The sequence below is a fragment of the Eleutherodactylus coqui genome, chromosome 2 (assembly GCF_035609145.1).
Source record: "Eleutherodactylus coqui strain aEleCoq1 chromosome 2, aEleCoq1.hap1, whole genome shotgun sequence".
NCBI classification, from domain to species: Eukaryota; Metazoa; Chordata; class Amphibia; order Anura; family Eleutherodactylidae; genus Eleutherodactylus; species Eleutherodactylus coqui.
The window spans coordinates 251,535,585-251,560,186 of NC_089838.1; the positions used below are offsets into that span (position 1 = coordinate 251,535,585).

The 24,602-nt window shown below is 40.6% G+C and overlaps 1 protein-coding gene across 1 annotated transcript in view; it reads right to left on the bottom strand.

Annotated features, from left to right (window-relative positions):
• AGBL1 (AGBL carboxypeptidase 1) overlaps positions 1-24,602 on the bottom strand; it is a 602,072-nt gene that overhangs the window by 524,243 nt on the left and 53,227 nt on the right. The window contains exon 8 of the mRNA XM_066589394.1: positions 98-306. Coding sequence (XP_066445491.1) covers positions 98-306 — 209 coding nt within the window. The remainder of the gene's footprint in view (positions 1-97; positions 307-24,602) is intronic.

The following is a 24,602-nucleotide window of genomic DNA, read 5'->3' on the forward strand; positions in this document are numbered from 1 at the left end:
GCAAAAACAACTGCAAACAGTGGAGAGGGCAAAAGTATTTCACATTAAAGCAGTAAATGCAGCACACACCCAATGCTGCTATGCAATATCAATCTACCTGTGCTGTAGTGTAAAGTATTTCCATCCCATTGGCTTGATGAAAGGCTTCCCTCCCAGAACGAACATTGGTGATATGTTTGAGACACCGAAGTAAGCCTCTACGAATGGGGATGTAGTGATTGGCAGAGTCACTACTATGCCAGTCTTGGTAAAACTGCAACAGGACAGAAACATAACTTCGGTTCACAGCTCTTCTGATATTTGATTCTAGAAAAGATAGATTTAAAATGTTACTATTGGATATATTCAGCTGTATAATTGCATACATCTGGAAACTCTTACATAAAGATGAAGTGTAAATACATGTCAAACTGTAAGCCAGTATGGTATATCTACATTTAACCCCTTCAGTGGCAGGTTTATTATTACCATGTCAGTGCAGCAAGCCCCGGAGATTTTCCTGTGATAATTCAAAGTGGCAAACATGTACAGTGGCACAATAACTGTGTGCCCTGGCCAGTATTTCAGCACTAGAGCTGTCCACAGAAATCTTCCGGAGTTTAACTGCATGGTCAATGCAGCAATCCCAGGAGATTTTCCGGGCGTGCCACTAAAGGGGTTAATAGTCTCATGGTACTATAGGTTGAAAAAATATGTGTGGTCAGTTGGGCTGATTCAACTCAATGACAGAATGTATTATATATATATTTTCTTTTTAAAAAGACTCCAATACATTCAAGTTATACATAGTGTATTCTTCAGTCCATTTTCTAGTCCTTCATAGTAACTACTTCTTTTGAAGGTCAAGTTATTAAAGAGACTCTTAACCTATAACACTTAAGGTAAATCTATACTTCAAACATTTACCATCTGATCAGAGTGAGTGCCAATCCACTGTTCTTATGCCTGGTTTGGTATTAGTTCACATGTGTAGACTATGTTGTCTGCAGTCACCCCTCCCCCAATCTTGGGTTGAGTTGAGTGGCTGCACATTAGTCTGCACTGAACACTTAGGACCCTCATTACAATCTGGTTCTCTGCATGCTATTGGTGGATGTGGTGATTGGGCTTGCCCTGCATTATCATGTGATACATGGTTGGCTTCTTTTTCTATGATATATGTCTGGTGGGGGGCCAAATTGTTCAATACATATGCCATAAAAGTTAGGCTGCCTTCACATGAGCGTTTTATCATGGCTATTTTGGCGTGATGAAATGCCGGCCAAAAATCGCGACCATCTAAAACATTGGGTATCAATGCATTTGTTCAGATGGGCTATTTTTTGGTGTGTAAAGTTGGCTGGCCAGAAAAGATAGGTCTTGACCTATCATTTACCGGAATATGCCAGCCAGTCACATAGACTCCTATCTTCGTATAGGGACTTAGTAAAAAGAAAAGAAAAAGCCCGCGCCCTTCGGGACCTAAACACCAGGGTCGGGCTACAGACACCACTAGTTTCAAAACTTTATTCTAAAAATATAAGGAGGATTTTTAGAATAAAGTTTTGAAACTAGTGGTGTCTGTAGCCCGACCCTGGTGTTTAGGTCCCGAAGGGCGCGGGCTTTTTCTTTTTTTCTTTTTTCTTTTTACTAAGTCCCTATACGTAGATACTTCGAGTGGGTCCTGCTAGCCAGCAGGACACAGGAGCCCAGCAGCCGAACGGACACACCAGATTATCTAAAAGCCGACGAGGATGTGGAGGTGCTGGTGAGACCTCTGCACAGGGGTGCTCGCCAGGCACCGGGTGAGTCCAATTGATTTACTTATTTTCTTAGTACTCCTACTCTTATTTAGAGTAACTACACAAAGAGTTGATAGCTCCAAGTCCGCACGAGTAACGCCTCCCTGACATTTTTATCACATAGACTCCTATGGGAGCCTATGAGATCTGTTGGAAAAGGGAGGTGGGAGGGAGTTTAGCAGCGACTGACATTGCTAAAGTTCCCCCCCCCCTCCCCTTGCTGGCAGCTCCCATAGGCTGGGGAGGCAAGGGGAGGGAGTTTAGCACACTAGCTCTGCTAAGCTCCCGGCTTGTCCAACCACCTCCCTTTGCCAGCAGCCGGCAAGGGGTGGAGAGGGGGAGGGAGTTTAGCAGAGCTAAACTCTCTTCCCCTGGCTGACGGTATTCCGGGCTGTGACACATATACGCCGCATCCCGGTCTTCTGAATGGGTGTGAAAATGGGAGATGCAGCCACAACTTGGTCATGGATGCCTCTCGTTGATACGATTTTCAGCCATGATGCAGGCGGCCGAAAATCGCAGCCCCTGTGTGAAGGTGCCCTTATTGTGGGAAAATGCTGTTAAATAGCACATTCAGATATCTCCTATTTCAAACATACAAGACACTGGACTTGAGAAATGATCATCCCACCCAGCCTTGCTATTCCATCCACCAAGCGCATGGAGGCAGAAATCCAGTAAACATAGAATAAAAATAGAAGTTTCCAGCAGCTTGGGTGGTATAAAAATATTAAGCATGGATAAAATTTCCTACATGACTATTTTAAATGCCTACATGTTTCAAGCAGAAGCTCTTAGTCATGGCATAAAGGTCTGCTTGAAACATGTAGATGTTTAAAATGCTTATGCTGGGTTTTTCCCATATTTTACAGAATGCTAAAATAAAAAAAATCCTTTTATATCGCTCAATCTGCTCAAAAACTTTGATTTTACTTTAAACATACAAGATCTTTTGCCAATACATTTTTCAATTGAGTGTCCACTCTTTTTGTATTCTGGGTCTTCAACAAAAAAAACTACATTGCATTTCTGTTTAATGTTAAAGGAGACATGATGTTAGGGCAGCATATTATAGCTACAGATCCCAATTCCTATTAGCCAAAATAGCACAAAAGGTGGGGAAAGTACAGTAGACTCATAACTTTTTCCATAGTACAGTATATTTAGCTCATAGGTCTGTTTTAAATGAAGTAAAAACAAATGTCTTGGTAAATGATTCCATTGGAGAGATAATTCCTTTTGGAAGCCTACTATTTTAGATGTTTTTTCCAGTAAATGTCATAGTGTAGAATGCTGAAAAAGGCAAGAATCTATATTTGCAACGGGTTTCAAAGTTACGAAATTGATCTAAAAAGCTGTTTTTGAGATGGGTTATTATTGTGCAGACTTCTTGGTATTGACATAGTTGCTTTAAACTTAGATGGTGAAACTAGTTGATGAGAGTAGATGAGATTTGGAGTGGATTTTATTTTTCTGAGCATTTACCCTTAGTGGGAATTGTAAATAGATCTTATAAAGAGCTAATCTCTTCTGAGTCCAGGAAGCCATCTGTTTTTCTATCTACCATAGACGCTTTCATCTGTATAATGTTTTCGAAATACTACTTCACAGTGGCATACAAGCTGGCAGTACAGAGGATGTTCAGCAGAAGAACACATGGTTATGTGATCACTGGTGCTAAAGAAGTAAAGAAAGACCTCCTTGCTGGTTTACGTATAAGAGCCAATGTCATTTGTAAGCCTCACTTAAGGAGTTCCGAGTTGCTTTTAAGAAAGTTTAGTGGATTACTTGACAACTTTCTAGTTATTTAAGGGCACGCTGCCTTGGATTCATATAGTCTTCACAGTGCCAAACACATTTTCTCTCACTGGCAGAGAAACATTAACTGGCATTTAATTTAACTGAATTGTTTAAGGCAGAGGCACCACATTCGGGTTTGTAAAACTAAAGTATATATAATAAATTAGATAGCAGAGCAAGAGAATGAATTAATGAATGAACAAATGATTGAAGAGTGAGCAAGTAAAGAGTGCACAAGTGAATAAAGTGTAAATGACTCAGTGATTCGAGTAAACAAAGATTTAATAAGTTAGTGGGTATCAGAGTCCAACTACACAAGCACCAGCAGACTCTAGTAGTACTCACGTTTTGCAGATACTTGCCTGGCTGCACTTGCAAGTCCAGCATTAACCCTTTGCAATCCGATTTTGGATTCAGGGTTTCCTAGGGGGCTTTCTCTTTCTGCCATTCTACAATGGGGCCATCTGCTGGCTAGAACCAGTACTGCAGTATGGGACATGCTGGAGAGGCCCCTGACAACAGAGCAGCCAGTAATATACAGTAAGAATACTCTGCTGGATGTCTTCCGACATCGACGCTGTACAGCCTTCAACCAGAATGTCTTCAGATGTCAGACAGTGGATTGGAAAGGGTTAACAGTGCTAGTTTAATAGCGTCCTTAGGGTTTAAACAGATGAACGTTTTTTAGTTCCATTATGCGTCCGTGAGAATCACGGCCACATAACGGGATGATACAAAACCATTGATTTCAATGGTTTTGCTTTCACTAACTCTTTTCACGCCCAAGAAAAGATAGAGCAGGACCTATCTTCCCACGTCTTTTTTCAAACTCATGTGCTATGATGCAGAGTTTGAATGGCCGGAGGAAAAGAAAAACCGTATTCATAGCGGCAAGCATAGTTGCGCATATGGCCATCTGAAACCGCCCTCAGTGAGTAAAAACTAAATCAGTGAGTGAATAAAGATTGAGGGAAGTAATAAACAGTAAATTAATAAAGACCAGTGAGTAGAGATAAGCGAGCGTACTCGCTAAGGCAAACTACTCAAGCGAGTAGTGCCTTATGCAAGTACCTGCCCGCTCGTCGCTAAAGATTCGGATGCTGGCGGGGAAGAGCGGTGAGTTGCGGGGGTGAGCGGGGGGAAGAGAGTGAGAGAGAGATCTCCTCCCCCCCCCCCCCCCTGTTCCTCCCCGCTCTCCCCCGCCACTCCGAATCTTTAGAGACGAGCGGGCAGGTACCCGCATAAGGCACTACTCGCTTGAGTAGTTTGCTTAGCGAGTTCGCTCGCTCATGTCTACCAGTGAGCAATATGAGTGAGGGAATAAAAAGAGAGTGAATGAATAAAGATATATAAGTAAACTGTTTGTGATTGAGTGAATGAATGTCAAAACCAATAAATAAACGGCAACTAAGTAAGATTATATACCTGAAGTCCGCAGCAGTATCAATCTTATTGTTTAATTATTTCTACACCATCTGAAATAGAATATGAACAAATGGATGGTTGGCATATGAGTTGAACTCTGCCATAAACCAGCTACGGAGCCTATTAATGAAGCCCTGGGAACCAGTATTCGGGCAACCAAAAGTCGTACCACACCACGTTTTCAAACGCCCATCACATTTACTATATTCTATGTCAGAAACTTGTGTAGATTATAGCAAAAACCTATTCCAGCTCATGTAGGTTTTCAAGAACATGTACGATAAATCTAGCACATCTTTAGGCTTCGTTCAGACGAGCGCTGTTCTTGCGCTGTTAGCAGTGCACAGAACACGCTTCCAATAGGTTCCTATAGAAGCGTTCACATGAGACAATGTTAGGCACGCTGAATCAGCGCGCCTAACAACAGATAGGACATGCGAGGCGAGGGCAAAGATAGGACATGTCTTATCTTTGCTCCATGCTTTCTTCTGGCTCCTATGGGAGCCTTGGAAGCACGCAACACACACCTCGGATCGTGTGAACGGGCTACTTGAAGTAGCCCATTCAGGGATGTTTACAGCACTATAGCCACAATCTTTTCATGCAGCTATAGAATGCAAAAACAGCACTCGTCTGAACGAGCCCTTAGACTGTTTAGTCTAAGTTTATACCACCTATTAGTTGGATTATTTTTATGCCAGTTTTTGTGCCAAAGTTTGTTGTATTTTATGACATTGAGGCAATGACTACTTTCTGCAAAGTCACCGCCTTCAAGCCAAAAAAATAAAAAAACTAAGCAGCTAAAACAGGTCATGAAATTGTGTAAGCATGTAAGACAGTTTTCTGGTGCACTTTCAAAAGTAAATCTGCCCCATTGTTTCCAAGCAGAAGTAAAACCCAACAATTCTGTCATGGTGTACAAAGAGAACTCGCCACTCACGACTAATCTCTTCCTGTCACAGCGCTTTTTCCAATTTTTTCTGGTTTTCATTTTGTCATCTCTACTTAAAAAAAAAAAAAAAAAAAATATTTTTCTGATGACATAGCCCCAATTATGGCATTGCGTTTTTAATTTTCTGACTGCGCTCACCATGTGGGATAATAATGTCATATTTTAATAAATAGGACTTTTGCAGATACTGCAATACCAATTTTTTAATTCTTTTTTGATTCGACAACTGTGAAAAAGGTTTATTAAATTTGCTAAAAATTTTAAAAAAATTTATTAATCTTATGTTTACTTAGGTTTGTCATATGATTGCAGGTACAACGTACTGCAATACTAAACTATTGCAGTATATTGTACATTCAATGTCTTCCTACTAAGCCCTTTTACACTCAGGATCTAATAGGAAGAAATCCATGGCAGGCCTGGTCATCTTCACTAGAACCAGGATGCCATGGTAACTGATCAGCACACTGTGGTCTGTTCAGAGGTGGGCTTTCCTGAGACAGAGTGAGACCCCTCCCTCTGTTAAGCCATTGAAATGTTACTGTCAGTACTGACAGCAGCATCTAAATGGCTAAACAGCTGGGTTCGGAGTTATCTCTGATCTTGGCCGTTAAGGCGAGGTGTGAGTTTTCAAAGACAGTCGGCATCTGCCACACATGGAGTGGGCACAGCTCTCGAGTCTGCTCAATGCACTGACACTCAATATCCGCTTACCTGTATGGCACATGTAAGGAAAGGGTTGAAAGGCATGCATGAGTGTAAAAAAAATCAATCTCCATGTCACTATCGAAATTTAAACAGAAAATCTTGTTCTTCATGGATCATTTTTCAGCAGTCTTCTCATTATCATCACACACAGGTTTACAATGAAAGATAACACCTATAAATAGATAAAATAGTTGATGGTCACAGCTTACCTCCTCCCCTCCCTGCAGAAAATAGATTCTTAAAAAATTTGCAGAAAAAGAATATATTTCAGTATCTGGTTGTAATTAGTGAAAAAATATATGTTTTTCTTTAAGACCAGTTTGGAGCATTTACAGAGGTTAAGTTAATGTGTGGTCACCAAAAAGTGGGCCACTATAACATTTAAGTTTGTCAGAAGACTCTTTGAAATACAAGAAAATAATACTGTAAAATTACTGAATCTGGAAATCAAGTGACCTACAGTATGTGAAGCAATGAACAGACACTGGAGGTTAACAAAAATCAAGCATATTTTTCCAAATCATTTATGCTGTAATTACATGATTGCACATGTACCAGAGGTTTTTTTAAAGGTTAATGAACTGAGAGACATTACGCTGCAGGTTAATAGCAGTAATGTCTAACACTTCTAGATTTACCTTACCTTTCTGTTGCACTTTTTGAGGCTTCAAAAAAAAAACAAAAAACATGAATTTGATGGTTTTTTTTAGAAGTGTTTTTGGGTAGCAATTTTGCTTATACATACATGCAGGGTCTTTTTATTCAGGCATCTATTTTTTCCTGTAAAATGTTCTAAACTTTAAACCTAGAGCATGCTGCATTTGGAAAAAAGTACCGTGGACACAAAAATGCACCCAAAGTGAGGGGAAAATGGCCATAAAACAATGTTGGTACTATATTTGATGTATATCTATTGACCTACAGCTAACATGTGTGTGTTTTGCTTTGGGGGGGGCGGGTGCTGCAAGAAATGTACCAAAAATGTTAGGAAAAAAACACTATGTGGGAAACCACAAAGGCTGTGCCCAAGAACCTGAATGAGCACATTTTGCAGAAGTAAATGTAATCAAGTTTTACTTATAATTTAATATCTGTCTTTTATATGGACTTTATTACTTAGGTATGTAGTTTTCCCATCAAAACAGCAAAAAATACAAACAAACCCAATAGACCACATTGAAAATCAATGAGATCCATCTAGTACGGGCAGAATATGCCACTCAAAGGATCTATATGAGAAACTACAGCGTTAGGCTGCTATTACACGAGTGTAACCCTTTGGTATGAGACCTGAAATTTAGCTCTGGAGGCTTCATTTATCTTGTTCATCTTCAAGTTCCCCTGTGATAAACTCAGTTGATTGGACATTATTTTAAAAGACCTTGTCTATATAAGGTATCACAGCTCCCAATGCATATCCTTGCCAAAGCCAAGCCATGAGAAGGAAACAACCGCCTGTAGAGCTCAGAAACAGGGTTGTGTGGAGGCACAGATCTGGAGAAAGCAAAAAACATTTTGCTGCACTGAAAATTCCCAAGAGTACAGTGACCTCCATAGTCGTTAAATGGAAGAAGTTTGGAACAACTAGGACTCTACCAAAAGTTGGCCGACCCACCAAATTAAGTAATGAGGGTGGAAGGGCTTTGGTAAGAGAGGTGACCAAGAACCCAATGGTTAGTCTGACTGAACTCGAAAGACCTTCCAGAAGGTCACTCATCCCTGCAGCACTCCATCAATCTGTGCTTTATAGCAGTGTCCAGAATGAAACTTCTCCTCAGTAAAAGACTCATGAATGTCTGAACTCTGCCAAAACGCACCTAAAGGACTCTCAGACTGTGAGAATTAAAATTCTCTGGTCTGATGAAACCATGAATGAACTTTGGAACAGGAAGCCTGGTCAGGGTTGATGGAAAGCTTAATGTAGCAAAGTAAAGAGATATTTTTATTAAAAACGCAAGGGACCTCAGACTGAGCAGAAGGTTCACCTTTCAACAAGACAACTACCCTAAGCACACAGTCATACAGCCAACACAGGAGTGGCTTAGGGACAACTCTGTAAATGTGCTTGGGTGGTCCAGCCAGAGTCCTGAGTTGAAGCCAATCAAATATCTCTGAACAGACCTGTAAATGGCTGTCCACAGACAGTCCCCGTCTAACCTCATGGAGCTTGAAAGGATTTATAGAGAAGAATGGCAGAAAATCCCCCAAACCAGGTGTGCAAACCTTGTGGCATCATATCGAAGAAGACTGTAGACTGTTATCGCTGCCAAAGTTGCTTCGACTAAGTACTGAGTACAGGGTGTGAATACTTATGTCAATGCATAAGGTTAGCTTTTAATAAATCTACAAGATTTCTAACATTCTGTTTTCATTTTCTTACTATGGGGCACTGAGTGCAGAATGATGGGGAAAGCTTGTTTTTTTTTTTAAATTGCACAAGACCACAGCATAACAAAATGTAAAAAAGAGAAAGGGTCTGAAGACTTTCGGAATAAAGAGTATACGCTGTCACAAAGAAGACCATCTTACTGCTACTTAAGCGCAATCATTTTATTATAAATTGGAGATTACAGTTTATCTGTTTCTAAACTTATATAGATGTTTACCTTTGAACTTTGAAAGGGGGCATTGGCAATTTTGTACAAATGTAGGAACTTTTCTTGCTGCGAGGAAACTTTTGGGCAATTTGTAGTATTACTATAAAGTCACTGATTTCACGGGATGGAAAAGTGACAATTTGAGGTCATTTCATTAAAAATGTATGAAGCCCATTTGCAATTCCTGAGTTATTGCAGCAGCCTCCAATCCTATCACTTATTGTTGTTACTTATTTATAAGTTGACAGCATATGCTGACATGTGGCTCTGTGTCGTGTGTGGGAAATGAGATATGCATCTCCACACATTTTCTTGTTAAAATATCCTAAAATAAATTATTGAAGGCCATAAAAAGAGCAGGTTGCCATAATCAAATAAACAACTGCCTTGTTCATATGAAAACTTTACAAACTGGAATTAGGGTGTCCTTTAAAAAAAAAAAAAAACTGGTAAAAAACTCTTTAATAAGAACATATTGTTCTAATAATCATTAATGCATGCGTTTAACTTTTCATCTAATCTGCTAAGCACAGCACATCCTATCATGAAACTGCTATTTATCATAATCAGTATATTAGGAGCTTCAGATTGTAGATGACAGGTTTTTCCACTAAAATATGCATAGAGGATATAATGTCTTCATTAGAGTTAAACTGCACTGTATGGAGACTGTCTAAGGTGCATTATCCAAACATTTCAGCAAGCATAGACCATATTTATGGTGTATGTAGACCAATGGGGATAGTAGCCATTAACTTGCAGTCTCGTGTGTAATTGTAATTTTTTTCACATTTGGTTATAAAAATGGTTATTTTCACACTTGGTACATTTCTGTTTCAAAAGATTGTAGATATTATAGAAATACTGTATATTTTCTGTCCATTTGTACAAAAATATGTCAACATTTCATGGTGGAAATGCAGCAAAAGTGCTACGTGGGAACCTACCCTTGTATGTAAGGTGTAATCTGAGAGATCTGGTTATCATCTGGTTATCAAAGTACGTTAGTTCTGTAAAGAGGTACCAATTACGCATAAGAGTGTACTTGGGCCATGGAGGCTTAGGTTGCTTTTACATATACCAGAATATTTTCCATCCCGTGGAAAAATCAACATAAAATCCACATCTGTAACATTCGGATTTTGACGTGGACTTTCATGCCATTTTCATGATTACTTTTTGAAAGCATAATTTTTAAGTGGATTTCCACCTTGGAAAGACCTTTTTGTTAGAAAGGTGCCCCGACCTTGATCACAGGGTAATCAGCTGTGGTGGGACAGTGCTCAATTTACCTGCAGCATCATTACAGGGAAAATGAAAGATTGTACAATTCTGAGGGAGGCAATGAGTTGTCTAAGTAATACACAGATTTACTGGGTCTTCCAGAGGAAGGGTACACGTAGCAAAATTGGTGCACATTTTCTGCAGTGGAAAATTGGTACCAAAAGTCATGTTAACTTCCATATCACAAAATTGCACCATTGGTGTGGATTTTGAGCTGGATCTCATAGAATCATAGAATGGTAGAGTTGGAAGGCACCTCTGGGTCATCTGGTCCAACCCCCCTGCTCAATGCAGGATCACTAAATCATCCCAGACAGATGTCTGTCCAGCCTCCGTTTGAACACTTCCAATGAAGAAGAACTCACCACCTCATCTGGTAACCTGTTCCACTCGTTGATCACCATCACTGTTAGAAAGCTTTTTCTAATATCTAATCTGTGTCTCCTCCCTTTCAGTTTCATCCCATTGCTTCTAGTCTTTCCTTGGATTTGTAGCAGACTTCCCTCCTTCAACTGAAAAGAAGAGGTTGGCTGTGGATCAGTTTCAAAATCTGCCCCAAATGGTGTGGATTTTAATATGGATCCGCACCAATGTCTACAGCACAAAATATGATGTGGATTTTGGCGCATCCAAATCCGCCACATGTGACTGTACCCTTAAAGACACTCTTTATAGCCTTTCTCTGCGATGGCATCTTTTCTAACTTAGAAATCCCTAATGGGTGTATGAAAATATAATTTTTTTTTTTAATCAAAGATGGGCAAAGATTATTATTGACACAGATACTACAGATAATAGAAGAGACACAGACAACACCAATATTTTCAAGTTATGACGAAATGATGAAAAACATCTTACTTTTAATGTGTTTCTGATTATTTATACTTTACATTTATAGTAATTACATTCAATTACTATCCACATCTAAAAGAAATAGTGGATTGTGTAGAAAAAAAATATCAAAGTGCACATTAAATATGAATTAGAGACAAATTTTCCTTTCTCAATGTAGTCAAAGGAATCCACAATGACATAGGCCTTTTCATTATTTCACAAGCAGCAGAAAATGTGGCGTATGTTATTATGTACGTTCTGTGTATTTATGTATGTATTAGCAATAATGAACTTTTCAAGCACTGCCTGATTCGAGATAAGTGCCTTCTTTTGCCATACATCAGGACCTTAAGTGCCATTGCATTTAATTAATGTGGCTCTTTCTTCAATTTCCAGCCAGAATGCTCATCTGTAGTCCTGGCGCTATCACAGCACAAAAAACAGATGCCTCCCGATCATGTCTGAGCAGCATCTGGTCAGGTAGTCAAGCTGAGCCATCCATTGTTGCTCCATGACCTGTCATTTTTCCTATGACTATAACACAGATATTGATTTTACTTCTTCAGAATTTATACAGGTCTCTCTACGGGAGTCAATAACTAGTGTGTATAAATTAAGACAACACAAGAGACACACAGTGATGGAAAACAAGTGACTGATGGTTTGCGCAGTCTGTATGTTGACTTCACACCTGCATGGCTTTGGGATTTCGATATTCTCTTTCAAATGTACCTGCTTGAATATGTTTTGTATTTACATTTTAACCCTTAGAACCCAGCAGAAACTATTCTCGCACTATAGAATTGATAGATAAACTAGACATACCCTGAAGTTTACGTAGTGGTGTTTACTGAAAGAATGCAGTAAGCTACCCTATGGAATGACAAGACACACTCACATTATACAGTTAAGTAGTGCTGAGCAGCATTGCCAAAAATAGTTAAAGATTGGCACTGCCTAAGCCACCTTAACGTGATCATCCGGCCTGGGAAAAACCAAGGTGGCCACAACGCTTCTCTGCCTATCTGATGCATACTGAATACTAGTAGTGCATGGCTAGTCTAAGACACTGGCCAGTGCTCAGGGGCCAATCAAAGCAGTGTGTAGTGCCTTAGACTTCCAATGCACTACCAGTGCTCAGCGTGCCGCTCGTAATCAGAGAAGTCATTTTGGTTTGTCCCGGACCGAAGGAGTGCTTTAATCCGAAAAACTCAAATTGTTGAAATATTTATTATTCATATGTGATTTCAAAAAGTTTACACTGGCATGAAAATTTGCAAAAAAAAACCAACTCTACAGGAATTTCACTGTAATGTAAATTTGCTTATGTATATATCCTGCAGGCATCTTCACCTTCTGCTATGAGTATTTGATCAAATTTATTTTAGCAATGAGGACTAATTTAGTGCAGGCTAGAAGCACAGAAGCATAAAAGGTAATGGAGACAGCTGTGAAATTAATTGATTCTGACAGTAAATATTAGCAATAAATTAATTTTGATTCATGTAAATGTGGGCTTATCACTATGTGACTTTGGCAGCTGTTTGACTGACACTTCACTTCACCATTTTTTGAGTTGGAAGCCCAGAGGGATACCGTTTCTCCTTTTGAGGACTTCCAAGACAGTGTGGGGAGACTTAGGCCTCATGTCCACGAGCAAAAGAAGAATTAAAATCCGCAGCGGATTTTAACTCTTCTCCTGCCCGCGGATCCGCATCCCATAGGGATGCATTGACCACCCGCAGGTAGATAAATACCCGCGGATGGTCAATAAAAGTGATTTAAAAAAAAAAAAAGGAGCATGAAAAAATCTGGACCATGCTCCATTTTCGTGCGGGTCTCCCGCGGGGACGGCAAAATAGGAATTTACTCACCCGCTCCGGTTCTTCCCTTCGCCACGGCTCCATCTTCTCTCCGTCGCGGCCGGATCTTTTTTCTTCAGGCCGGCGCATGCGCGGGGCACGTCACCGACGTCATACTGTGCATCCGCTGGGCCGAAGAAAGAAGATCGCAGAGAAGATGATGCCACGGCGAAGGAAGGATCCGGAGCGGGCGAGAGGTACGTTTATTCTTATTTTTATGCCTCATGTCCGTGAGGCAGGAGGGACCCGCTACGGATTCTCCATGGAGAATCCGTAGCGGGCCTGATTTTCCCCGTGGACATGAGGCCTTAAAGGCCCTGCAACTTTCTCTGGAAAATAAGATATGCAAACGGGAGTTGGAAAAATGCCTCTGTAGCCGCAACTATTGGAAGGTAAATTCCTTATAAGCTAACCTTAGTCTTGTTGAAAGGTCTGTTAATAGGTCGGACATTGGCTTATAGGGGAGCTACCTTTTTAGTAGGTGGTGCTACAGAGGTATTTTTCCATCTCCCGTTTGCATACTAAGTTGGAAGGACACCCTCTAAACCTAGCTAAAATAGGGGTTATAGAGCAACTTGTATTGCTGTTATAACATTAAAGGTTGTGTTGGACATGGTGCTATGTAACAATGAGGCTGATTTGCTTGGCACCCATTCGTACACTATCCTACCAAAAATGATTGGACACCTGAGCAAGAATTAAAAATAGTATTTAATTCCATATGTTGATACTTAGTGGGACCCCCTTTGGCCCTAATGACGTTGGATACTCTCTATATGGCATTTTTCCACTATCATTTGATTCACTTCAGCTGGGATTTCCCTCCATTCATCCTGCAAACATCTGGCAAATTATCTCACAGAAGATGGATGCTGCTCATATTTCCTGGCCCAACATTCCAGTTCATCCCAAAAATGTTCATTAGGGTTCAGGTCAAAATAGTCCCACCGTGGAATATCCATACCCTCAATCCAATATAAAACAGCGTTGGATTTGTGAAAAGCATGTTGTCTTGTTGTATTGCTGACCATCCCCAGAGTATTGTCCCATTGCTGGTAGCACATTATTGTCTAGAATGTCAAGGTATTCCTCGGTGTTCATAGCTCTTGCCACTACAACCAACGGACCGAGACTGTGCCACATAAAACATCCCCAGACCACAATAGAACCTTTACCGTACTTGGCACAACACACTGAGGCAACAGGTATTCCCCAGGCCTCCTCCATACCCAGGTACGTTCATCTGACTTGAAGATGAAGTAGTGTTATTCCTAACTCCATAGAAAGTTCTTCCAATGTTGAACCATCCAATGACGATGCTCCTCACACCATTGTAGACATGCCAGAAAATATGAATAGTATCCATTTTCTTTGAGAGAACTCATTAGACATTTGCAGGGTGAATAGAGGGAAATACCAGCTGAAGTATATCAGACATTAATTAAAACAAAGCCAAAGAGAGTATCTGATGTCATTAGGGCCAAAGGAGGCCCCACAAATAATTAACATATGTAAATAAATATTACTTTTGATTCTTGTTCAGGTGTCCAACTACTTTGGTAAGATAGCGTATCTTTGACTATGGTCCACAGTTAATTGCAATATTGTGACACAAACATAGTTGCTGTCTAGTCATAGATTACAATGTACCAAGCAGCAGACTCTATGGGGGGGTGGAAGTGTATTTCATTATGCACTTTTCCTCAATTTCTCTGTAGTTGTGAGCTTGTACTATATTCTTTTAGTATGTACATGGTGATCAATGACTACACTGTGTTTGGATATAATGTTGGAACATTGCATTACTGCTTGAGGACCACATTTCTGCAAAGACTGTTAGCTCCTTAGGATTGTTAGCTTATGCACGTAATTCTATGTGTGCTAAATACTGCAGTTTAATACAGTAGTTTAGACACATTACATGTAATCAGTTATAATAATCTGTTTTGCTAATGTTCTGTTGTACTTCATAATCCATAACTGCACACATATAACGAATGGTTGTTAACTATTTAAGAAAGAGAGAAAAGTGAATGTACTTGGGTGCAGTGCAGTTCATCCTTTTGACACAATCTTATGCTGCAAATGTTCTTGCACTATAACTATTCTTCTTCTTAATAAAAAAGTAATTGTGAAGTAAAGCCTCCAAGAACAATTTAGACTAATTTTCTTAGAGCCATACAAGCTGTTAAGGCTGAAAAGCACAGAAAATATGGGGTAACAAAAAAGAATGAAATTAGATTAAAATAACACACCGATAAACAAATTATCCTACAAAAAAAAAACTGCATTTGAGAAAAGAAGTTTATATCTAAAATAACAGCATCACCATGTGGTCAAAGATGGAATAAATCAAGGCTCCACTCTACAGTCTGTATAGTCTATTGTTAGACACAGTACTTGTGGTTTGTTGTTTCTAATAGAAATACATTTCCAGACATATCTTGATGGTCAGTAGTGGTGACAGTGCCTGGTCACAGCTGCAGGCCATGAGAAATTGGAGAGTCACTTAATGCAGTGTCATTGTTAAACTCTTGACAAGGTAATGTAAAAGGAAAATGGTCTTCTTGAGTTCTTTTTTCTTGTCGTAAGAGATACAAATGAAGTAGTCACGGAAAGAGAAGTGGCTATTTCAAGGAAAAATAAAAATAGGTTCCCCTTCAAATGGAACTTTTTGGGTAGCGTTGTCGATTATTTTTAATTTGGTAATCTAAGATATGTTGAGGTTGAGGTGGTCATACACAACAGGCAGAAGTAGGTTGATGGTTGACCAACCTTTGAACAAACAAACATCTGGTAAAACAGCTTTACACCGATGCAGCCATACATATTTTAGTCCATAATGGCCATTACCTATGTTCAAACAAGCCATACATGTTCAGAGACAACAGATGAAGGATGAACAATCTTCTTAGGAGCATTCTGAGATTGTTCTATCAAGAACAGATCATTTGAGGGCTAACAACTGTTGGACAAAAATTTTAATCGTGGCCGCTTTCTTTCCAGATGAGATCAGTCTGTGATCGGCCAGCTCAAAAGATTATTTGTTGTTAAATTTTGTTTTGCTGGAAATTGCCTGTTTTGATGGGTTTAGGACTAAAATATCGCCCACTCTGCAAAAACGATTCTTGCAGAATTTCAAGAAATTTTCCTTTTAAATCATCAGACCGTCCGTAGCGTGACATCATGGTTGCACATCAAGATATGCGCAGGTCTTATTCTTTAACAATATACTTATACACTTATATTCATCCTTCAGCTGTCGAAAAGTGAAAGGGAGTGAACCGACCAAGAATAGAGTTGAGTGAACATACTCTGCCGAGCTTGATGCTCGTTCGAGTATTAGCGTACTCGATGGTGCTCATTACTCGAACGAGCATCAAGCCGTGTTCGACTCCGCCCCAGTTTTTGGCCTCTCCCCGCTGTGACGTGCCTGTTTTGGCCCCTCCCCTCCCTGCCGCGACGCAGCGCATGTCATTGTCAAATTTTCTGTCGAGAGAGAGAGACGAACCTAGAAAAAAAAAGCTCGGGACCCGGCGTCCCACATACAAAAATGCTCGAGTCTCCCATTGTAGTCAATGGGGTTCGTTACTCCAGTAGAGCTCTCGAATTTTACGAAAAGCTTGGGTGCTCGCTCATTTCTAACCAAGAAGTTGTGATGGTACTCAGCTTTTCTCATCCTTTTAGAAATCTCTTAGGATAAGCACAGCAGTCTGTATATTAAAGTTTCTAAGCTAGAATTTAACAAATGAGTTCTCTATGCTGTTTATTAGTTCCACTCACTTGCAGGCTGCACACAGCATTTATTTTGATATGTAACAGAGTAGGTGCAGATTAAAATTATTGCAGCCCTCTCTACTGAGAGACAGACTGTCGAAATAACTTGAGTACACTAGCTTACCCAAAGAGGGAGCTACAGATTGTTGCAACCAAGCAATCTCTGCAGATGGAGAGCAGAAGCAAATGTAATGGGAGCTAGCAGATTTGCAGATACTATATAATGACTATGACCAGGCTGCAGCTCCAATGTATCTGTAACAGGATAAACAATGATAACGAGGTCAATGGTGATAACTTCCTGTTAGTGAATTCGGAAAAAAGAGGTCTCTAGCAAAACTACTGAGCTTTGAAGAGAAGGTTTCTACAAAAGTTGTGAACATGAGAATCTTAAAGTTCTGACGAGCTTTTATTTTCAATCCTACAAACTATGGAGGATTACTTCTTTGTGTCCCTATCTCCCTGCACTTACTCTCCTAGCAAGATAGCCAACATGGAGAACTTAAAGGGAAACTAATATTTCAATTTTGATATGTTATACAACAGTCATCAGCAGGCAGATGGGAACCCACTTTGCCACACATCGGTTTGGCTGCAGACTAGCTGTGGAGGCAGCACCTGGAATACCCAGGTGTTCACGCTTGACTACTCCAAGCAGGATATGGTCTTTGCTGAAGGGTCTCCAAGCTGTTATTTGCACAGATTGTCCTAAATGTATGGCTGCTAGCGTAGCAGAGGGCCAAGGAGCGGTGCTAAAAGGTGTGTAGGAGAATAGCAGAAACTAGATCCAGGTGGGTGGTTGGGACAGGCAACAAGCAATAAGCAGAGTACAGGAAATGTAGCCTAGGTCGAGGAAAAGAGAGGTCAGAATAGTTAGAGCAAGAGTCTAAATTGGAAAGAAGATGTACCGGGGCTTTGTCAAAATGGCTAATAAGGGAGAGCCAGGATTGATGAAGCCAAAATTATAAAGTGCCAGCTGGCTTTTTAAGATAATGGCTAGGAGCACGTGTTTGCCCTACCGGTGTGTGAGCAGAAGTAGGAGGATGGCGACAAGCAGGAGGAGAAAAAGAGCAAAGTGCAGATGGGAAGTAGTGTCGGCTACCGCCTGCAGCTCCAGAGACAGGTAAGTTGCAGCAGACATTTTTAATAAGGGGTTTCTCACAATAAACATTAATGACCTATTTTCAGTGAGAATGCTTGACTCTTCTCGCAGCACCTCCACTCTATGCTCATCATTTCTAGTGCAGAAGGAAAGTGCTTAATCTTCTAAAGCAACACTTTATTTCTAAATGGTGTCTCACTGTAAAAAATGAAATTATTATGAGCTCCTGATATCAGCTAAACAGAGGTAATTAGATAAAGGCAACATGTGAATGAATGATGACCAAACTCCTATTTTAGAGACAGGACCTAGATAATAATGACGTACATTGAGTAATGGGATGCATTTATTCTCATGACATAAAATTCATGAATCGAGAATATTTTCATTACAAAGTAATTTGCGAATTAGTACATTCACAATAAATGGTGCAGATGTTTGCATTAACCTTTTCTCCTCAGGCTTGTTTTCCATAATTTACATCGATTTAACACTAATAATAGACCCGTGGAGATGATGATGTAGCATGCTTCATGCTCTCCATGATGATGGCTTTTTTTTTGTTACCACAAGACTTAAAGGGGTTGTCTCGCGGCAGCAAGTGGGGTTATACACTTCTGTATGGCCATATTAATGCACTTTGTAATATACATCGTGCATTAAATATGAGCCATACAGAAGTTATTCACTTACCTTCCCTGCGCTGGCGTCCCCGTCTCCACGGCTCCGTCTAATTTCAGCGTCTAATCTCCCGATTAGACGCGCTTGCGCAGAAGGGTCTTCTGGCTTCTGTTCGGTCCGGCACGAGCGGCGTTCTGGCTCCGCCCCTTCTACGCGTCAATGCGTAGCTCCGCCCCATCACATGTGCCGATTCCAGCCAATCAGGAGGCTGGAATCGGCACACATGATGGGGCAGAGCTACGCGATGATGCGTAGAAGGGGGCGGAGCCAGAACACCGCTCGTGCCGGACCGAACAGAAGCCAGAAGACCCTTCTGCGCAAGCGCGTCTAATCGGGAGATTAGACGCTGAAATTAGACGGAGCCGTGGAGACGGGGACGCCAGCGCAGGGAAGGTAAGTGAATAACTTCTGTATGGCTCATATTTAATGCACGATGTATATTACAAAGTGCATTATTATGGCCATACAGAAGTGTATAACCCCACTTGCTGCCGCGAGACAATCCCTTTAATACAGTAAGGCAAAAATCTGTGAGTATAAATGATGGTACATGTCTGCATTTGTTCATTTAGGAAGCATTTGAATTGGACTCTTTCAGATATTGCATCTTGGGGAAAAAAAATATGTAAAATATTTTTCCTCCAGAGGAAAGATAACTGGCTCAAAAAATGACAGCAACCGAATTATCAGCGAAACAAAACCTAGTTTTCAGTTAAGACTCCTTAACACTGTAACTACCAGCCATTTGTCAGGTTTTTGCTTTTTTCATCCTCTCTTTTCAAGAGCCATACCTTCTTTTTCAGCCATACCTTCTTTGTCAGCATTTAATGTACTATACTTGGAGAGTTTTAAAGATTTTTAAGTAGGGTGAAATGGAAAAAAAAAACACAATTGCATCATCTTTTGCTTTTATGGTGTTAGTGAAATGGATATGACTCCACGTTCTATCCTATGCTTAGCCATTTTGTAAGCAAGTAACCATCGTGTATGCCTCTTTTCATTATATTCATTTGTCCTCTTTCTCGGCAAATTATATATATTAAATAGTTAGTCAATAAGACTTGAGTGAATGACTAAGGCTTTTGCTCCACTAGATACCTATATGGCATTTAGATTGGCTGGCAGGTCAAACTGGCATGTTCCTAGCTGTTCACATATGTTCCTAAATATTCTCTCTAAACAACTTATTATTTAGATTTACTGTTCCAAGAAGTTAATAATGTATGATCAAATCTTCGCCTGCGTGCGTTTGGTTGGTATTTTAGATGTTAAATTCCTTATCTTGCATATTCATATTTTGTTTGTTTATTTGACCAATGGTAACAAATGAATTGTAATAATTGTAATTAAATTATGTGCCCCTATAAAAACTGTTGCTTGTCAGTCAATAAACAGATTACTTTGGATCACATCCCATGCTGTTTGGTTTGATATTAATCTCCTGAGCTTAGTTTATCCTCAAAGAATTTGGACCCCAAAAAGCATATTGTATAGCAAATATTGATGTTTGCATTAACAATGGCATAGTTTTTTGTTTTACTATTATTAAGGAAATAAAAACCCTTTTATTTAAAAAAAATTGCTGTTTCTCATCATTTACTGTGCCCCATAAAATTTTATTTGTGATGGGGGTGTGTGAGTCTGCCTTGTTTGTGGGGCAAACTATAGTTTGCATTGCTACAATTTTTTGGTACATAAGGGTTTTTGAACACTTTTTAATCAATTTTTATTGGGAGAAGGGTGACTAAAACAAATGTAATTCTGGCATTATATATTTTTTTTCTTTTCTGCAATATTTACTAGTTTACATTATTTAGTGCAGAAAATTGGAAAAGTTTTTTTTTTTTTGAATGTTTGCTATATATTTTTTATTTGAAAACATTTTTTAGGCTTTAATGTTACACTTTTTCAGTCTCTGCGTGATCATTTGATTACTTCTATAACATTCTGCAATACTTCGGTATTGCAGCACATTGTATTTTTATTGTTCTCCATTTTAATGTCAGAGGACGTAATAGGGTTAAATATGTCCCTGTGAGCCTTCACTAGAGTAAGAACTACTATGGCAACCATTGGTGAGTTAGAGGGAGGAAAAAACATCCCCTCCTCCTGACTTCTTATATGACACGCCCAGGATTGACAGTTTATGCAAGCTGTCAAACAGCTGCGATTGGAGTTAGCAAGTGGTGTCAGCTGTTTCAAACAGACAGAACCTGTTAAGTGGGCAGCAGGTTCAGCTGTTGAGCTCACTTTATACCCGACTTGCAACTCTGTGATGTACATGTACGTCACAGAGGACAAAAAGACTACTGGGTCGGACATTAAATTATAGGTTTACTACTTATAGATGGCACTAGAAAGGCATGTTTTTCATGTCTATGTTGCAAAGGTCTGTCATCAAAAATATATATTTCCCAAATTACTGTTACTTTTTGATGGAGAAATAAAATGTTGTTTGAAGTGAAAATTTTAGCCAAGCCTACTGAAAGCATGCAATACTTAGCCCTCCCAGAATTGTATTTAGTTTTCTATGATCAAAAAGAAATCCAGAACATTTAATAATCTGTAACCCATTAGGCCTCATGTATGACAGTATAACGGCACTATATGAGTTCCATACAAGTTTTTTCACAGACATAACATAGTAGTATGTTATCCTATAGAGGTTTATGCATCCCTTTATGAAGCTGTCTGTTTGATCTTTCTCATAGAAGTCAATGAGCGCTAAAAAAACACTAACTTTTTATATGATGCACCTCATGAGTAGTAGCCAATTTCTTGCTGGCAAGAACAATAAACTTTACAGCAGAAAATACATCAGAACTTCTACAGCTACCCAGAGACATATGCAGGAGAGGTTCACAGCCAATACACACACACTAATATATATATATATATATATATATATATACACACACACATACACATACATACATACAATTTCCCCCAAAATAACACAGGGTCTTTTATCAACTTTTGCTCCAAAAGATTTTACTTGTTTTTGTATAGCTGCCTGGACACTATTTAAATTGACTTTGTTGATTAACTGTAATTGGGGCTTGTTTTTGGAGTAGGGCTTACATTTCAAGCATCCTCAAAAATCCTGAAAATCATGCTGCATTCTCAAAAATCCTGGAAACTTATGCTAGGGCTTATTTTTGGGGTAGGTCCTATTTTCTGGGAAACGGGGTATATAGATATGTATGTGAATATAAACAGATAAATATACACACATACATAAATATGTTCACAAATATGTACACGCTAAGGCCTTAGTCAGACGGGCGTTTTTAGCCGCGATTTGCGCATGCGCATGCGTCCGGCGATTTTATAAAACCATTGCTTTGCAATGGTATCGGACACATGAGCGCTTTTTATGCGCTCGTCCGATAAATTATAGAACAAAAAAAAAAAAAAAAAAAAAAATAAAAAAATCGCAGATTGCACCTATCTGCGATCCCTGTTCTCTTCTGTATATGCGCTCAACGGGGCTGGCGGCAGCAGCGCCGACCCCATTGAGAACATATAGAAGACAAATCATTCTTCTCTGCCACAGCTGTAACAGCTGTGGCAGAGAAGAACGATGTTTGCCCATTGAATTCAATGGAGCGGCAATACAGCCGCTCCATTGAAAGCAATGGGCTGCCGGCGTGCGCGGGGTGAATTGTCGGGAAGGGGTTAAATATATAAGCCCTTCCCTGCAATTCATCCTAAAATGTGTTAAAATAAAAAAAAAAATTGTATACTCACCTTTCCGCTGCAGCCGGAGTCCAGCCGCGGCCGCTGTCAGTTCTCCTGAACTGCTTCTCGGCACTATTCAGCCGGCGGGGCTTTAAAATCCCCGCCTGCTGAATGATCTGCCTCTGATTGGTCACAGCCCTGACCAATCAGAGGCCGATTTCACTCACACACCCATTCATGAATTCATGAATGGGTGAGTGACTGCTGCCTCTCAGCGCTGAGCCAATCAGGGGCAGGTCTGACTCACATCCATTCATGAATTCATGAATGGGTGTGAGTGAGGCATGCCTCTGATTGGCTCAGCGCTGAGCCAATCAGAGGGCAGGTCTGACTCACACCCCCTTCACACCCACTGCAGGACGGCCGCACGGAGCTCCGGCTGACGGGAGCAGGTCAGTATATATATATTTTTTTTATTTTTACACATTTTAGGATGAATTGCAGGGAAGGGCTTATATATTTAAGCCCTTACCGACAATTCATCCCGGGCTCGCCTGCAGCGTATTGCTTTTAAATGGAGGCGGCTCTATTGCCGTCTCCATTGAATGCAATGCGCTGGACAGCTCCGGCCCGTTTCTAATGAAACGCGGCTAGGAGCAGATTTTCGGGCGATTTGCGGGCGACTTGCGCGCACCGGTCACGCGATTTGCGGATGAACATCCGTCATGCGATCCGCAAATCGCGCGAAAAAACGCCCGTCTGACTAAGGCATAACACATACATACATACTCATGTATACATACATTGAACATGTACACAGCTAACAAATATATATATGCAAATATAATAAATATGCATATATATTTCTACACACATAAATACATACATGCACACACCTACTGTACCTTCTCTGCTAGGTTTCTTTAATGGGGGTCAGCATACAGCTAAATAGGCTGTTCCAGCCTGCAATGACGCTAAGGGTACTTTTACATGGGCCAACTATTGGCCGAAAAATCGCTCAAATGAGTAATGCTGACGAATAGTTCTCCCGTGTAATGTTGGACCAAACAGAAAACTTAGTAACAAATCGCTCAGTAGTCACTAGCCACTGTGTTTCAGCTCACTGAAATGAAGCGAGTAATGAGTGACTTCCTGCTCAGTATAAACAGGCTGCTACATTCGTGTGGGCAAATAAGCACCAGGCCCACACAAACGTGACCAGAAGACACAGGTTAGGTGAAACTGACCCTGTGCTGCAGGGAAGATGACTTGGCCCTACCTACAAAGCGGGGCGATCGCCTCTATAAAGGCAGCCCCACGCTGGAACCTCGGCCCTGCTCTCCCTAGAAGGGTGACACTTGTAACCAGGCAGAACTGACACATTAAATGCACAAACTCACTTACCACACAACCTCGCACACTACAGCAGATTGTATAAAAAAGCAGGGGATTAGTTCATACATTGGCCAATGAACTTAAAGGGGTTGTCCCGCGCCGAAACGTTTTTTTTTTTTTTCAACCCCCCCCCCCCCGTTCGGCGCAAGACAACCCCGATGCAGGGACGTAAAAAAAAAAACGCTCAGCGCTTACCTTAATCCCCGCGCTCCGGTGACTTCTATACTTACCGGCTGAAGAAGGCCGCCGGGATCCTCTTCCTCCGTGGACCGCAGCTCTTCTGTGCGGTCCATTGCCGATTCCAGCCTCCTGATTGGCTGGAATCGGCACGTGATGGGGCGGAGCTACACGGAGCCCCATTGAAGAAAGCAGAAGACCCGGACTGCGCAAGCGCGTCTAATTTGGCCATTCGACCATTTTAGACGGCGAAAATTAGTCGGCTCCATGGGAACGAGGACGCCAGCAGCGGAGCAGGTAAGTGAAAAACTTCTTATAACTTCTGTATGGCTCATAATTAATGCACAATGTATATTACAAAGTGCATTAATATGGCCATACAGAAGTGTATAGACCCACTTGCTGCCGCGGGACAACCCCTTTAAGCTGCAAGGCCCGGACAAGGCTCATCATGTGTTGCAGTTCCTACTCTAGCAAGACACTAAATAGGCAGCACAGGACATCAAACACCCAGCAAGCTGCAAGCTGACCACGCACTACTCACAT